This window comes from Podarcis raffonei, chromosome 5, assembly GCF_027172205.1.
Source record: "Podarcis raffonei isolate rPodRaf1 chromosome 5, rPodRaf1.pri, whole genome shotgun sequence".
Classification (NCBI taxonomy): Eukaryota; Metazoa; Chordata; class Lepidosauria; order Squamata; family Lacertidae; genus Podarcis; species Podarcis raffonei.
Genome location: NC_070606.1, coordinates 15665796 through 15683919, shown reverse-complemented (window position 1 = coordinate 15683919; position 18124 = coordinate 15665796). Strand labels below are relative to the sequence as shown.

General features: G+C 48.3%; 1 protein-coding gene across 2 annotated transcripts in view; it reads right to left on the bottom strand.

The window, feature by feature from the left end:
• The window catches only part of PSD (pleckstrin and Sec7 domain containing), a 105712-nt gene that overhangs the window by 32505 nt on the left and 55083 nt on the right, over positions 1-18124 (bottom strand). For both annotated transcript variants that reach the window (XM_053387964.1, XM_053387965.1), the window contains exon 10: positions 2340-2383. In XM_053387964.1, coding sequence (XP_053243939.1) covers positions 2340-2383 — 44 coding nt within the window. The remainder of the gene's footprint in view (positions 1-2339; positions 2384-18124) is intronic.

The window sequence follows — 18124 nt, the reverse complement described above, 5'->3', positions numbered from 1 at the left end:
ACTGCAAGAAGATCAAACCTCTCCATTCTGAAGGAAATCAGCCCTGAGTGCTCACTAGAAGGACAGATCCTGAAGCTGAGGCTCCAATACTTTGGCCACCTCATGAGAAGAGTAGACTCCCTGGAAAAGACCCTGATGTTGGGAAAGATGGAGGGCACAAGGAGAAGGGGACAACAGAGGACGAGATGATTGGATAGTGTTCTCGAAGCTACCAGCATGAGTTTGACCAAACTGCGGAGGCAGTGGAAGACAGGAGTGCCAGGCGTGTTCTGGTCCATGGGGTCACGAAGAGCTGGACACAACTAAACAACAACAACAAGGCACCCGGCTAGGTGGTTTAGAGTTGCAGGAATAGTCCATGAGATAAAAATTTGACTCCTTTATGCTTGTCTAACATAGATCAATGTTTTCCATCAAGGCACAGGTTGCATTTAGTTTTACTGGCTATAATGCTAGCATCTCTGCCCCAATTTCTAACTTTCCTTTTATACTGCAGTACCTGTTTGCTTTATGGAAGTGTGGCTTTTTGATGCTACCACCAGGGCATGCGAAATTTTGCACAGTGGGAAATAACCGTTTGCCGGAATATCACCCCAAAGTAACGGGTGGCATCGTTGTTAAAACCACAGGAAAGTTACAACTGAAAGCTCCTGCGATCTTCCATGGTAACAGAGTTGTAGATCATAGAATCATAGAATCATAGAGTTGGAAGAGACCACAAGGGCCATCGAGTCCAACCCCCTGCCAAGCAGGAAACACCATCAGAGCACTCCTGACATATGGTTGTCAAGCCTCTGCTTAAAGACCTCCAAAGAAGGAGACTCCACCACACTCCTTGGCAGCAAATTCCACTGTCGAACAGCTCTTACTGTCAGGAAGTTCTTCCTAATGTTTAGGTGGAATCATCTTTCTTGTAGTTTGGATCCATTGCTCCGTGTCCGCTTCTCTGGAGCAGCAGAAAACAACCTTTCTCCCTCCTCTATGTGACATCCTTTTATATATTTGAACATGGCTATCATATCACCCCTTAACCTCCTCTTCTCCAGGCTAAACATGCCCAGCTCCCTTAGCCGTTCCTCATAAGGCATCGTTTCCAGGCCTTTGACCATTTTGGTTGCCCTCCTCTGGACACGTTCCAGTTTGTCAGTGTCCTTCTTGAACTGTGGTGCCCAGAACTGGACACAGTACTCCAGGTGAGGTCTGACCAGAGCAGAATACAGTGGCACTATTACTTCCCTTGATCTAGATGCTATACTCCTATTGATGCAGCCCAGAATTGCATTGGCTTTTTTAGCTGCCGCGTCACACTGTTGGCTCATGTCAAGCTTGTGGTCCACCAAGACTCCTAGATCCTTTTCACATGTAGTGCTCTCAAGCCAGGTGTCAAGCCAGATGCTTCCCCCCCGCCCCCCTTTCTGGAAGCAGTTAACATAGAAGTGAGCCATAAATTTAGATTCCGGAAATGGCTTCCATAGTGTGTAAAAGATCACACAAAATGCAAAAAAATAATAATTGACAGAATAAAGTGCCATCTGAATGCAGCAACATTGCAGACAATGGAAGGAAAGTGATGGGACTGCAGTGAGCCTTCTGTCTACAACAAACCATTTCCCTTCCTCGTCCCCCAGTCTTTTGCAGGAGAGCGATGTGGATATGCAAGAGCTCCGAAAGACAAATACCAATTTCTGTAATTAATACAGGCAGGACGTTACACGCCTGCAGCATACTTATTGCACGTGCTTCGTTCTAAGGACAAGCTTGCCTTTTTCCTGCTATAAATGCTGAAGGTAAATGGCTCAGGACCGCAATACCTCAAGGACAACCTCCCAGACCCAGCGATCATCATGTGTGGCCCACCTTCGGGTGCCTCCTTCACAAAAGGTCTGGAGGGTGGCAACACGAGAACAGGCCTTCAATATACACCTTTAGGCGCCAGGCAAAAATGTTCCTCTTCAGCCAGACCTTTGCTGATTGACACCCGATGCCCTTTTAGATGTTGTTGTGGGAGGGGAGATTATTGGCTTGTTTTCATTCTTATTTTTATTATGCATTCTGTGTTCTTTATATTATGCTGTGAACCACCCTGAGATCTACGAATGAAGGGTGGGATACAAATAAATAATAAATAATAATAATAATAATAATAATAATAATAATAATAATAATAATAATTTGTACCCCGCCCATCTGACTGGGTTTCCCCAGCCGCTCTGGGCGGCTTCCAACAAACATTAAAAATACATCAAAATTGAACAAATAATGATGACAGCAAGAGATCAAGGAAGAGGAGAAAACAAGAGGCTGTTCAGAGAAAGGGAAAAATAAGCAGAGGTACTCACATAGCCCACTGTAGCTTTTCGTTCTTGATGGAGCTATACAAAGCCTGCGGAGAGAAAAAGAAGAATAAGTGTCGTCAGAATTTTAACCGAGTTTAACAAAGAGAAAAATGAGTGGAGTTCAACCAGGGACAGTGCTCCCTCAGAACCAACTGTACTGAAATTCTCACCCTGGGCCACCAGGGGGATACTGTAGATAGTTTTCACTCAGGTCCACATATGCAAATAAGGGATTGAAAGTGACGTTCAGTGATTGGATAGTTACAGAAAATGGTTACTGTTGCGTTGTAGTGGAGCTCTATATAAGCAGGCTGGCTGAACCCTTCAGTTCAGTTCTGTTCTGGCCTGTGAATAAACAAGAGCTGTTTGAAGAATTGCTGTGTCGTCTGATATGTTCACCCACAACTTAACACCAACATTTCTGCTTCCAATCCAGAGCAAATTCCTCTCTCTCGCCCCTCTGCGCACTGTTCTGGGGGTCCTCGGACCCTTCCAAGGGGATTGTAGGAAGTTCCTAGCTTCACTAGCAGGGCTTTTGGTGCTTGCTTCCACTAGTGCAACAACTCGGCCCAGTGTTCTTAAGATGCATATATCATTCATGTTTAGAGTAACGATAAAAGGCAACTCAGCATTTAATCCTAAGCAGTGGATGCAGCCCAGTTTGAGATGTCAAGTGCTTGGAAACGAGAACCAACGCTAGCCCAGTTCGTATGCATGGGAGTGAAAATTGTTCAGAATGTGCAACACAGTGATAAGAAGGGATTAGATAAAAGGGAGCTGAAATGGCAGAGGGGGGGAATCAGGAAGGTCAACTGCCTCCAGGAAGACCAGAGGTTATTTTTTTTTTAAAAAAACTAATCACAGAAGCTCAGATAAAAGATACGCAATCCAAAATGATGCTACAGATGAGTAGCAGAGGCAAACAAGCTACGGGAGCCAGAAAGGCAGTTTCCAGGGGTTAGCAGCGCTGAAAATTTCTCCTCCACAATCAGTGGAAATTGAATTCGTAGCTGTAGTGTCACAATCTTGCACGTGCTTATGTGAAAGTAAGCTTCGCTGAAAACAGAGACTTTCCTCCGGGGCAGGGCCGTCTTACCCATAGGCGCTAGGGGTGCGGGGCACCCAGGCGCCTGGCTCTCAGGGGCGCCAGGCCGAGAGTCCAGGGACCAAGAGTTGAGTCTGGGGTCAGACGAAATTAATGGACTATGGGGCTATCTGTTTAGCCCATTTTAGTGTTGGCTAAGTTCTAAAATCTTCCTGGATGTTTTAACAAATGTACTTTTTTCTGCTCCATGATCACTGCAGATGGTGACAGCAGCCACGAAATTAAAAGACGCCTGCTTCTTGGGAGAAGGGCAATGACAGGCCTAGACAGCATCTTGAGAAGTAGAGACGTCACCTTGCCAATAAAGGTCCGTATAGTTAAAGCCATGGTTTTCCCAGTAGTGATGTATGGAAGTGAGAGCTGGACCATAAATAATAATAATAATAATAAATTTTATTTATATCCCGCCCTCCCCAGCCGAAGCTGGGCTCAGGGCGGCTAACAACAATAAACAATACAAAAGTACAACACAAACAACACTCTAAAATCATTCATTATAAAATTAATTAAATTCAAGCCACTGGCCACTATTGGGCCAGAGCTCCGCGAAGATTGCCGAGGGAGGGAGTCAGGCTGTGCCCTGGCCAAAGGCCTGGCGGAACAGCTCTGTCTTGCAGGCCCTGCGGAAAGATGTCAAGTCCCGCAGGGCCCTAGTCTCTTGTGACAGAGTGTTCCACCAGGTCGGAGCCACAGCCGAAAAAGCCCTGGCTCTAGTTGAGGCCAGCCTAACTTCTCTGTGGCCTGGGACCTTCAAGATATTTTTATTTGAAGACCGTAAGTTTCTCTGTGGGGCATACCAGGAGAGGCGGTCCCGTAGGTACGAGGGTCCAAGGCCGTATAGGGCTTTAAAGGTTAAAACCAGCACCTTAAACCTGATCCTGTACTCCACCGGGAGCCAGTGCAGTTGATATAGCACCGGATGAATGTGATCTCGCAGCGAAGACCCCGTAAGGAGTCTCGCTGCAGCATTCTGCACCCGCTGGAGTTTCTGGGTCAGTCTTAAGGGCAGCCCCACGTAGAGCGAGTTACAATAATCCAGTCTGGAGGTGACCGTCGCGTGGATCACAGTGGCTAGGTCAGGGCGAGAGAGGTAAGGAGCCAACTGCTTAGCTTGGCGGAGATGGAAAAATGCCGCCTTTGTTATAGCTGCAATCTGCGCCTCCATGGAAAGGGAGGTGTCGAAGATTACACCCAAACTCTTAACGGACGGTGCTGGCACTAACTGCGCCCCCGCAAGAGATGGGAGTTGCCCCCCCAATCCCATATCGTCCCGTCCCAGCCACAGGACCTCTGTCTTCGAAGGATTTAGCTTCAACCGGCTCCCACGTAACCATCCAGCCACAGCTTCCAGACATCTGGTCAGTGTGTCTGGGGCCGAGTCAGGATGGCCATCCATCAACAGATAGAGTTGGGTGTCATCGGCATACTGATGGCAACCCAGCCCAAAACTCCGGACAAGCTGGGCGAGGGGGCGCATAAAGATGTTGAAAAGCATTGGGGAGAGTATCGCACCCTGAGGTACTCCACACACCAAGGAGTGGCGCGATGACAATTCCCCCCCAAGCGCCACCCTCTGTCCCCGACCAGAGAGAAACGAGCGCAGCCATTGAAGGACTGTGCCCTGGATCCCCACGTCGGCAAGGCGGTGGTCCAGAAGTTCATGATCGACCATGTCGAAAGCTGCTGACAGATCTAGAAGAATCAGCAGCCCCGACCCGCCTCGATCCAGCTGTCTACGAAGATCATCTGTTAGGGCAACCAGAGCTGTCTCGGTCCCATGACCAGCGCGGAAGCCAGACTGGAATGGATCCAGAGCCGATGTTTCATCCAGAAACCCACCAAGCTGTTCAGCAACCGCTCTCTCAATCACCTTACCCAGGAACGGAAGATTCGAAACCGGGCGGTAATTGGATAGATCTAAAGGATCTAATGATGTTTTCTTTAAGAGCGGGCGCACCACTGCCTCCTTCAGTTCCCCTGGGAATGTCCCCGTGCCAAGGGACAAATTGATGATATCCCCCAGGAGGGCCCGCACCTCGTCTGGACACGCTCTAATCAGCCAAGACGGGCACGGGTCGAGAGGACAGGTGGTGGGCTTTCCAGCTCGGAGGAGTCTGTCCACATCGGCTGGGGATATCCGGTCAAAGTGGTCCAATACTGGACCCGAGGACAGTCGAGGGGCCTCCAGTTCCTTTATTGTATCCAAATTGGCAGGGAGGTCATGGCGGAGCAACAAGACCTTCTCCGCAAAAAAGCTCGCAAATGCCTCACAGCCGAGTGTCAAATTGTTATTTAAATTTGGCTGTCCTTCAAGGGACGTTAAAGACCTGATTATACTAAATAATTGCGCCGGGCGAGAGCTAGCGGATGCAATGGAGGCCGAGAAGTAAGACTTCTTAGCAGCCTTCACCGCCATCTCGTAGGTTTTCATAAAAGCCCTATAAGATGTTCTTGAGGCTCCGTCACGGGCACCCCGCCATACTCGCTCTAGCCGTCTGAGGTCCCGCTTCATTTTCCGGAGCTCCTCGGTAAACCAGGGAGCCCGGTTTCTGCGGGGTCGCAGAGGGCGCTTCGGTGCGATCTCATCGATGGCTGCCAGGAGCTGGATATTCCAGCCCTCAACAAGCTCAGTCAATGAGTCGCCAGGGGGAGCAAGGTCCCGCAAGGCTTGGCGGAATCTATCAGGGTCCATCAGCCTCTGCGGGCGAGCCCAAATCGGCTCGGCACCTAAGCAGGGTGGGGGTGGAAAGTCAATCCTGGCTTTCAGAGCGTAGTGATCAGACCATGGCACCTTCATCGAAGGAGACATGATCACATCTATACCTACACCAAAGATCAAATCCAGCGTGTGGCCTGCTTGATGTGTGGGGCCCGAAACAAACTGGGAGAGCCCTAGTGTCGCCATGGAAGACACCAGGTCCAGAGCCTGTGAGGAGGGAGTGGCATCAGCATGGATGTTGAAGTCCCCCAATACCAATAGGTTAGGGAACTCCAAGGCCCAGCCGGCCACCGTCTCCAATAGGCCTGACAGGGTGGCTGCTGGTGCGCTAGGTGGCCGGTACACCAGCCAGACAGCCAAGCTCTCCTCGGAGCCCCACACTAGGCCAACACATTCAATGCCGGGGATCGATGGTGATGGTAGAGCCCTGAAAGAACAATCTTCCCGGATTAATAATGCCACCCCTCCCCCCCGGCCCACAGTTCGTGACTGGTGGAGGACGGAGAAACCCGGGGGCGCCATCTCTCTTAAGGTAGCTGTTGCCCCTTCGCGCACCCAGGTCTCCGTCACACAAGCCAGGTCGACCCCCTGCGAGATAAAGAAATCTCGCAGGGTGGCGGTTTTGTTGCCTATAGACCTGGCATTGCACAGCACCAGTGACGGAGGTGAGTAGTCCTTGCTCGCCCTACCCTCGTCCCTCGGGATGAGGCGCAGATTGGAAGGGGTACGAGCATATCCATATCTCGATCCCCTTCGCCTATAACATCTGCCCCCACCGCCATACCTCCCTCGCCCCTCCACGGTAGCAATCCCAAGCCTCATAGTAGCCTCCATTGATGGCAATTAATGTTATTCTTTCGCAGCCTAAAACAATAAAACCTTAAAACAATAAAAACAAAAAACAAAACAACCCAGAAAACAATAAAACAATACAAATAAAAACTGCAAAAATTACAAATTCATCAAAATCTAACGCATTCCCAAGCCCACCCAAACATCCATCCCACCCCCATATATAAAATCTAAAGGGAAAGGAACATTTTAAAACATGTTAAAAAGAACTCTGCGCCCCTCCGGGTCCTCCTGGGCAGTAGCAGCATCAGTGGCAACAACCGTCCCTGTGAGGCCCCACCTGGGCCAGATAGTGGCAGGAGCAGTCCTTGTGAGGCTTTAGGCCCCGCCCAGGCCAGATGGTAAGTGGCAAGAGCAGGACCCTCAGACATTCACAGGGGAATCCTCCTGGGCAGCAGAGCAGTCCTTTTGAGGCTTCAGGCCCCACCCCAGGCCAGATGGTAAGAGGCAGGAAGGAGCAGGACCCTCAGACACTCACAGGGGAGTCCTCCTGGGCAGCCGAGCAGTCCTTTTGAGGCTTCAGGCCCCGCCCCAGGCCAGATGGTAAGTGGCAAGAGCAGGGCCCTCAGACACTCACAGGGGAGTCCTCCTGGGCAGCAGAGCAGTCCTTTGAGGCTTCAGGCCCCACCCCAGGCCAGATGGTAAGTGGCAGGAAGGAGCAGGACCCTCAGACACTCACAGGGGAGTCCTCCTGGGCAGCAGAGCAGACCTTTGAGGCTTCAGGCCCCGCCCCAGGCCAGATGGTAAGTGGCAGGAAGGAGCAGGACCCTCAGACACTCACAGGGGAGTCCTCCTGGGCAGCAGAGCAGTCCTTTGAGGCTGCAGGCCCCGCCCCAGGCCAGATGGTAAGTGGCAAGAGCAGGACCCTCAGACACTCACAGGGGAGTCCTCCTGGGCAGCAGAGCAGTCCTTTGAGGCTTCAGGGCCCACCCCAGGCCAGATGGTAGGTGGCAGGAAGGAGCAGGACCCTCAGACACTCACAGGGGAGTCCTCCTGGGCAGCAGAGCAGTCCTTTGAGGCTTCAGGCCCCACCCCAGGCCAGATGGTAGGTGGCAGGAAGGAGCAGGACCCTCAGACACTCACAGGGGAGTCCTCCTGGGCAGCAGGGCAGTCCTTTGAGGCTTCAGGCCCCACCCCAGGCCAGATGGTAAGTGGCAGGAAGGAGCAGGACCCTCAGACACTCACAGGGGAGTCCTCCTGGGCAGCAGAGCAGTCCTTTGAGGCTGCAGGCCCCGCCCCAGGCCAGATGGTAAGTGGCAAGAGCAGGACCCTCAGACACTCACAGGGGAGTCCTCCTGGGCAGCAGAGCAGTCCTTTGAGGCTTCAGGCCCCACCCCAGGCCAGATGGTAGGTGGCAGGAAGGAGCAGGACCCTCAGACACTCACAGGGGAGTCCTCCTGGGCAGCAGAGCAGTCCTTTGAGGCTTCAGGCCCCACCCCAGGCCAGATGGTAGGTGGCAGGAAGGAGCAGGACCCTCAGACACTCACAGGGGAGTCCTCCTGGGCAGCAGGGCAGTCCTTTGAGGCTTCAGGCCCCACCCCAGGCCAGATGGTAAGTGGCAGGAAGGAGCAGGACCCTCAGACACTCACAGGGGAGGCTGATCGCTGAAGAATTGATGCTTTTGAATTTTGGTGCTGGAGGAGACTCTTGAGAGTCCCATGGACTGCAAGAAGATCAAACGCATCCATTCTTAAGGCAATCAGCCCTGAGTGCTCACTGGAAGGACAGATCATGAAGCTGAGGCTCCAGTACTTTGGCCACCTCATGAGAAGAGAAGACTCCCTGGAGAAGACACTGATGCTGGGAAAGATGGAGGGCACAAGGAGAAGGGGGCGACAGAGGACGAGATGGTTGGATAGTGTTTTCGAGGTTACCAGCATGAGTCTGACCAAACTGCGGGAGTTAGTGGAGGACAGAGGTGCCTGGCGTGCTCTGGTCCATGGGGGTCACGAAGAGTCGGACACGACTAAACGACTAAACAACAACAACAACAACAACAAACTTTTTTCTGACTGACGGTCGAATGGACTATGCAGAATTGGACAAAATGACAGGAAGGATTCGAAACCTGCGGGACCAGAGATTTACAGAAGATTGGAAGAAGTATATGAATTATTTGAAGAGCAACTGCAATCAACAAATTATGCTAGTAGGACTACAAGAAGTTTCGTAAGGAGAAATATACGAAGTGTTACAAAGTAGAAAAAGATAGAGATATTGGTTATGAGTTTGAAAGGTAATAGGGAAGATAAGACATGCATACTGAGAGATTAGATTGGAAAATTTTCAGACAGGATTGATGGAAGTCAAAAATTTGAATAAGATGTGAAAGTATGTTTAACTACTGTTGAAAATGATATGTTAAAAAAAACAACTAAATTTTTTAATTATTTTTTTTTTAAGAGAGAGTTGAGTCTGGGGTCTCAATCTCCACTGGTTGGAGCACTGCGCCAGGCTCTTCTGCTGCGGGCAGCTCTGTGCTGTGAGTTTGGGGGAGACCAAGCCAGCGAGACACTAGGGCAGCCGGCCAGCTCAGCCCTCCTGCGTGCCTGGGACTGGGCAACCTGGGGGGGGGGGCGCCAGGCGGATCTTTGCACCCCGGCGCTGCATATGCTTAAGACAGCCCTGGTCCAGGGTCCTTGTACATACCATTGCATTGCTAATTATAGTGTTTACCCTCATTAACAGGGAAGAAGAAGAAGAAGAGTTTGGATTTGATATCCCGCTTTATCACTACCCGAAGGAGTCTCAAAGCGGCTAACATTCTCCTTTCCCTTCCTCCCCCCACAAGAAACACTCTGTGAGGTGAGTGGGGCTGAGAGACTTCAGAGAAGTGTGACTAGCCCAAGGTCACCCAGCAGCTGTATGTAGAGGAGTGGGGAAGCGAACCTGGTTCACCAGATTACGAGTCTACCGCTCTTAACCACTACACCACACTGGGAGATTGCAGGCTTACAGAGAGATCTCAAGAATGTTTACTCCGATTATAGAAGTCACAAATTTAATAAAAAAAGATCTGTATATCATCAGCATATTGCTAACAATGCACCCCAGAAACCTACTTTACCAGATACAGGAAAAACGGTAGATCTATTCTATGTGGGCTAACCAAAAGCACTGGAGGGAATAATTATGGGACTGGAAGTGATGGTCCTCAGCACCATTTAGGGGGCTGGATCTTAGCCCTCTGGTCAGCTGGCGGGTCTGCAGGCTGGATTGATTCTCCAAATGCAACTGCTTCGAAACCCCAACGACCCTGCCAAATGCCAAACTACAAGTGATGAAAAGCTTTCCTCCGCTTCATTTAAAGGGGAACAAAAATGTTTCCAAAGGTTACAAAAGAGAGCCCACATTTTTTAATTGTTAATATCCAGGGCAGTGGATGTATTAAACCAGGCATCCTCAGCCTGCAGCCCTCCAGATGTTTTGGCCTACAACTCCCATGATCGCTAGCTAACAGGACCAGTGGTCAGGGATGATGGGAATTGTAGTCCAAAACATCTGGAGGGCCGAAGGTTAGGGATGCCTGTATTAGACTGATATCTGAAGCTCAATTCAGGTAAGGCTGGAGTTCTGTTAGTGTGTGGGGTCCTAGGCTGGACAGATGAGGCACGGCCTGTTCTCCTTGAATTACATCCCCTCTGAAGGTGCAGGTGCATAGCTTGGGGGTACTTCTGGAGCTATTACTGTTGCTTGAGGCTTATGTGGTAGCATGAAGGGCCTTCCATCAGCTTGGGCTGGTGGCCAAGCTATGTCCCTATCTGGACAGGCATATCCTTACTTTTCTTGTCTACGGAAATGCGTTATAGGTGGGGCTGCCTTTGAAGACAGTTCAGAAACTGTGGCTGTGCCCCATCTGAGAGAGGTCCAGAGCATGGGTAGGCAAAAGGCCCGGGGGCCGGATCCTGCCCAATCGCCTTCTAAATCCAGCCTGCAGACGGTCCGGGAATCAGCATGTTTTTACATGAGTAGAATGTGTCCTTTGATTTAAAATGCATCTCTGGGTTATTTGTGGGGCCTGCTTGGTGTTTTTACATGAGTAGAATGTGTGCTTTGATTTAAAATGCATCTCTGGGTTATTTGTGGGGCCTGCCTGGTGTTTTTACATGAGTAGAATGTGTCCTTCTATTTAAAATGCATCTCTGGGTTATTTGTGGGGCCTGCCTGGTGTTTTTTACATGAGTAGAATGTGTGCTTTTATTTAAAATGCACCTCTGGGTTACTTGTGGGGAATAGGAATTCGTTCATTTATTCCCCCCCCCCCAATATAGTCCGGCCCACCATGTGGTCTGAGGGACAGTGGACCGGGCCGCTGCTAAAAAAAAGTTTGCTGTCCCCTGGTCCAGAGGGTGGCAACTCAAGAACAGCCCTTCTCTATGGTGGCTCCTCATTTACGGAATGCTCTTCCCAGGGCATCACACCTGGCACCATCACTGCCTTTTTTTTAGGTGCCAGGCAAAAATATTGTTATTCACCCAGGGCTTTGGACCTTAATTTTCTACCTATCTTTGAGTGGGGTGGGGCCGGATCTGTTTAATCCGGATAGTACTTGCGTGTTTTAGGATACCCATACTTATTCAGAGATATACAAAAAATACATGCCTGTTACAAAGTATCTTTTTTATAATAGGCTGATGTAAAATAGCTACTTAGTCTAAAAAAAAAAAAGCAAGAAAGGAGAAAAGACGAGGGGAAAAAAACCTAAAGAAAGAAAGAGAGAATTAAGAATAAAGAATAAAGATACAGTATTCAGTCTGTAAGATCCAACCATTCTTTCTATAAACCAGTATTTTCCCCCATTTTCAAATCCAGCTACTACAAGTTCATTTTCTCTTTCACTCAAAAGGTCCGTAAGAAATTTCTAATCCTTAACAAATGCCAGTAATGGCGTTTTCGCTAATTTTCTTTAATTAAGCATGTTAACTTTGCCATCTCAGCCAAGTCCAATAGTTTTACCAGCCAGTCTTCTATAGTGGGTAAGGCTGCATTTCCCCATCTTTGTGCATTTTTATATTTGTTTCCAATGTTCATTTTGGTAAGCTGCTTTGAGCTTCACTTTTTGGAGGGAGAAAAGTGATGAATAAATATAATAATAATAATAATAATAATAATAATAATAATAATAATAATATTAAGTAGGCTGTTTGTTTATTCTAAACAGAAGTCTGAAAGAGCAAAAACCATGGAGCAGCTTATGTAAGGTTGCTGATAAGTAAAATGCAGACACCTGCAGGCCTTGCCCTCAATATGGTAGGTTTTTTTTTTTTAAGGAGGTGGGGTTACTCCCCGACGTATATAAAAAAAGCAGACTTTAAAAAAGATATGCTTTTGGAGTTTCAGTTATAATAAGTGAGTCTTTTAAAACTGATTTAAGACAAGACCAGCCTTTTAACAGAAATATGTCAAAAAGCCACACACCTCTTACAAGTCAACCCAATACTTTCTATCCACACACACTGAATAAAAGCCTGCTTTTATATCTCCAAGGAAAACAAGAGCAGAAGATCTGGGAATAGATGCCTGACCCTTCCCTACGATTCCCATCATCCCTGACTCTTGCTAGCTAGGGATGATGGGAGTTGTAGTCCAAAAACAGCTGGAGACCCAAGTTTGGGAAACACTGTAGGGCAGGCATGGCCAAATTCAGCCCTCCAGCTGTTTTGGGACTACAACTCCCATCATCCCTAGCTAACAGGACCAGTGGTAAGGGATGATGGGAATTGTAGTCCCAAAATAGCTGGAGGGCCGTATGTTCGATAAAGAGATTTATAAGCATGATAAAAAATTGTTTTTATATGTGACAACAGCAGCAAAAAAACTATTAGCCCAGCGATGGAAGCAAGAACAACTACCAACAAAAGAAGAATGGCAAATGAAACTGATGGACTATGCCGAGTTGGCGAAATTAACTGGAAAAATTTGGAACCAGCAAGACCAGACTTTCCTGAAAGATTGGAAGAATGATATATTTGAAAGGCAATTGTAATCAATTGACATCGCTTGTAGGGTTGCAAGAAGTTTTGAATTATATGAATTATTGCGAAAAAGGACTACGGAGGAGTTTATTTAAGATTTGGATTTTATAGCAATAACTATTAAAATAAAATGCAAAATCAGAAAGAAAGTTAGAAAACCATTAATCGAGGTTGACGGAAGTCCTAGGCTGTGATAGCCAAAGGTTTGTTATATTGTATAAGATGGGATGTTATGTTTGGAAAATGTGTGCAAAACCAATAAAAATTATATATATAAAAATAGCTGGAGGGCCAAGTTTCGCCATGCCTGCTGTAGGGTCAAAAGGAACCAAATCTATTCACTGTATGATCCTTTCTTAAGTGTGGCGGGCATGTGGCTTCCTTTTAAGTCTTTGGTTTTCACCAGGACGCATTTAAGGGATTTGCCAGGTAGAAAGGACCCTAGGAAACTGCTTTATACAAGAGTTAGACCACTGGTTTGTCTAGCCTGGTATCATTGACACTAAACAGCAACTTCCTATGGTTTCAGGCAGGGGTCTTTTCAAACCTGAAAGAGATGCTGGGGACTAAATTTTTACAGCTAAATTCTACAACTAGGCTAGGGCCTTCCCTGGGCTACAACTCCATTTTCAAGGGGGAAACTAAATCAGAGCTGGAATGCTCAACTATGGGTTACATCTACTATGCAGTGTTAGAACCCCAGATATATAAGCTGGGTACCAAATGGCTGCTTAAACCAAGGTTACAATTGCTGAAATTGAAAGTCTAGTTGCAATTTTTGGGCAAAACGGCTCTAAAGTCTTCTTTTTCAAATGATGGGAGTGACTGTGATTGATAGACTATTGTATTTTAATATACACTATTGTATTTTACTATTCTGCTGGAAGCCGCCCAGAGTGGCTGGGGAAACCCAGCCAGATGGGTGGGCTATAAATAATAAATTATTATTATTATTATTATTATTATTATTATTATTATTATTATTATTATTCTCAGGTAAACAGCTGGCTAGTTCAGATGACAACCTTGAGCTAGGTTAAAAACTCTAAGAACTTAAGGAAGGAAAGTCACTTGATCCAGGGCCAGTCCACATATCTATTGACCTATTCCGAGCTCTTTTTCTTAATGGTGACATGAACCATTCATAAAATAAGAATATTCTTCACAACTGTGAGCAGGACAGATGGGTGGTTAAGTGAAAACAAGCAACAACAGTTAACTGTTCATTGCTCCTGCTCAGGCTAACAGCATTTAGGTTCCTGAAATTCATTCTGATTGCGCAGATGAAATATAACTGATAGAACTCTACAGGGTGGGGTATTAGTGTGTGAAAACTGCCCCGATCCAATGATCCCCAGGCATGCACCTCCAGATGGTGGAAATGTCAGGCACCATCCTGGCACCCAGACATCTTCACTTGGTCTCAGGTGGTGGTTAGGGGACCCCTGACCATTAGGTCCAGTCATGACCGACTCTGGAATTGCAGTGCTCATCTCGCTTTATTGGCTGAAGGAGCCGGCGTACAGCTTCCAGATTATGTGGCCAGCATAACTAAGCCGCTTCTGGCGAACCAGAGTAGCGCACGGAAACGCCGTTTTCCTTCCTGCCGGAGCGGTACCTATTTATCTACTTGCACTCTGACGTGCTTTCGAACTACTAGGTTGGCAGGAGCAGGGACCGAGCAACGGGAGCTCACCCCGTCACGGGGATTCGAACCGCCGACCTTCTGATCGGCAAGCCCTAGGCTCTGTGGTTTAACCCACAGCGCCACCAGGTGGTCGTTAGCGAGGTGCAAAATGCGCCTGGCTAATTTCAAACACTGCTGTTAATGTTATGTGAACCTCTTGCACTTTGAGCTGAAATCACTCACAAAACCAGCTACCATCGTTAAATTCACGGATCCTTTCCTCCTCATATTTGAAACCTTGAAGAATTTCAACCAATGCACCATTCTGCCCCCCGGGAGATGAAATGTGCCGTCAAAAATAGAAGCAATTATATAGCTGCCCAGGATGAGGCTTTATGAACCGTAAGAAAAACAGCTTCATTTTTCTTCTCACCTGAGTTAGTTAAAAGCTCTTCATTAACTCTGGGCAGGCAGACGTCAAAAACTAAAGCAGCCACAGCTATATTGATGGGAGAGACTTTTTAGGAAGGTCACAGCCTTCTCTGGAAGAGCGCAGAACTTGCTGGCCTCACCAAAAATGTTCTTCCCTCAGCCTGGGGCAGGCAATTTCCAAAACCTCAGGGAAAGAGATAAACTGTTGCCTTCCAGATGCTGGAAGCCTCATGTTGCAGTGGGTTAATGCACCTGGCTGCTAACCAGAAGGTTGGTGGTTCGAGCCCACCCAGCGATGGCTGTGGACAGGTTCCTGCATTGTGATTCTATGAAATCTAAGTCCTTTCACCCTGACCAGTGGCCATACTGGAAGCAGGAGTTCCACAACATCTGGAAGCCCTGAGGTTAGCCACTCCTGGCGTAGAGGAAACACCTGCGACCCATCGGCAGGCTGTGCAGACAGGATACGAGCAGCTTTCTAAAGCAAGGCAAGGCAAATATTTGGCTGAACAGTGAGTAAAGCAAAATCAAAGAGGTAGCCTTTCTCACCAGATAATTCACCTGTCTCCCTCACCCTGGGGAGAATGATTTGCAGAAGGAAAGGGAAGCTGAACATCTCAATCAATCCATCAAGTTAGGGGTAATTGCATTCCTCACCTCTCAAGTAATGGCCTCTGTGTGATGATGGGGAGGATGGGACGGGACCTGAGCTCTGCCTGCAAAGGGGAAAGATAACTCTAATGTTGTGGACGTGTTAGCAAAGAGCTGGTGCTCTCTGAATCAGGCCCACATCAGCAGCTGTGGTTCTTTTCCTTACGCTTTTCTCCCTGTTTGTCCCAGAACCCGCATTGTCCTATATACTTCCACTTACTGAGCTGCGGCTGGGGGGAATGACCAGGGGAGACAGGGAGGAGGAGAACTCAAGGGAACTAATTAGCCGCTCCTGCTCTTCCTCCAGGAAGTCCCTTGCACCTCCAAGGGATGGCTGGGGGACACATTTCATTGAATCACAGACAGTCGTACCTTGGAAACCGAATGCCCTGGGAGTTGAATGTTTTGGCTCCCGAACCCGGAAGTGAGTGTTCTGGTTTGCAAACGTTTTTTGGAAGCTGAACGTTTGAAGCAGATTCTGCGGTTTCCGACTATGTGCAGGAAGCTCCTGCAGCCGATCAGAAGCTGCACCTCGGTTGTCAAACGTTTTCGGAAGTCGAATGGACTTCCAGAATGGATTCTGTTCAACAACCAAGGTACGACTGTAATTGCAAGTTAGAAGGCTCTCCAAATGGCCGTGCCTTCGGGTGAATTATCAGCTTAACTACCGTTTTTTTCGTTCTATAAGACGCACCAGACCACAAGACGCACCTAGCTTTTGGAGGAGGAAAACAAGAAAAAAAATATTCTGAATTTCAGAAGCCAGAACAGCAAGACGGATTGCTGCGCAGTGAAAGTAGCAATCCCTCTCCCTGTTCTGGCTTCTGGGATAGCTGCGCAGCCTGCATTCACTCCATAAGACGCACACACATTTCCCCTTACTTTTTAGGAGGGGGGAAAGTGAGTCTTATAGAGCAAAAAATACGGTACCCTACCTGGTCCTCGGGCGCTCCTTGGCCACGCCCATCCCCCAGGCCACGCCCTTCACAAGCCCTGTATGATGCCACCCTTGAGGGCTTCTTCCAGGCTGGAATGTGTCCTCAAACTCTGATGGTGCCTCTTGCCTGGATGGAAGTTGGAGAAGGGGCTTGTGTAGAAACTAGCCTACACAACTGAGGGGCATTTTTACTGCTCCGCCCACTTCTGGCTTTGGTCCTGCCCACCACTGACATATATATATATATATATATATATATATATATTTTGCTGAGAAGTGAACACGCTAGCCGTCGTTCCACGCGAATCCTGAATAGCTGCCGCTGAGTGTTGGGTGCCAAGAGCTGCTGCATGCTGGCAAACATGCTGCAGCTTCTGCCTGGAAGCAAAAACGTGCCAAAAATCTCTATGCGCGTCAGCTGAGCGACGGAAAGCACCGAGCCTCCAACTGCTCCACACTTTCATATGGAGTGCGCCATTAGGCTTGGTATCCTTCCCTACCCCACCCTCTCAAAAAACACCCCCTACTCCCTTGTATGAACAGAACTGAACGCTCACACACACACAAAGATAAAATAAAAATTAGAAGAAGTCCAAATCCCCAACTAACTGGATCATAAAGGTAAAGGGTAAAGGGGCCCCTGACCATTAGGTCCAGTCATGGCTGACTCTGGGGTTGCAGCGCTGATCTCGCTTTATTGGCCAAGGGAGCCGGTGTTTGTCTGCAGACAGCTTCCAGGTCATGTGGCCAGCATGACTAAGCCACTTCTGGCAAACCAGAGCAGCGCACGGAAACGCCGTTTACCTTCCTGCCAGAGCGGTCCCTATTTATCTACCTGCACTTTGACGTGCTTTCGAACTGCTAGGTTGGCAGGAGCAGGGACCGAGCAACGGGAGCTCACCCCGTCACGGGGATTCGAACCGCCGACCTTCTGATTGGCAAGTCCTAGGCTCTGTGGTTTAACCCACAGCACCACCCATATGGTCCCATAACTGGACCATAAAGATGAGTGGAAAACTAATCAAATAGTGCTGCATCTCTTCATAAAAATATTGTGGCCCGAAGCAGCTCTGAAGCAGGAAAGAAAGAAAACTTGACATGGCCACTTTTATTTTGAAGACAGGCAGCTCTGCGCTCAGCTGTTGAGTTAGAGAGCTGACCAAACAGCTTTTCCAAACCTCCCAGCAGAGTTTAGAAAAAGCAGGAGGGAGAAAAGGGCACCCCCTAACAAAGTCAGGAACCTCCCATAAACTCCCCTTCATGTTTGTTTTGTGCCCTATAAGGCTCTTTTTCCTTCAAGGAGCTCAAGGTACAGCATGTCGTTCACCCATTCCTCATTTAATCCCACAAACAACCCTGTAAGGTAGGTTAGGCTGAGAGCGAGGCAGTGACTGGCCCAAGTGGGGATTTGAACCCTGATCTCCCAGGTCTGAGTCCGACACTCAAACCACAACACCACTCTGGCTGTCTTGCAGCTCTCTCCCTCTGAG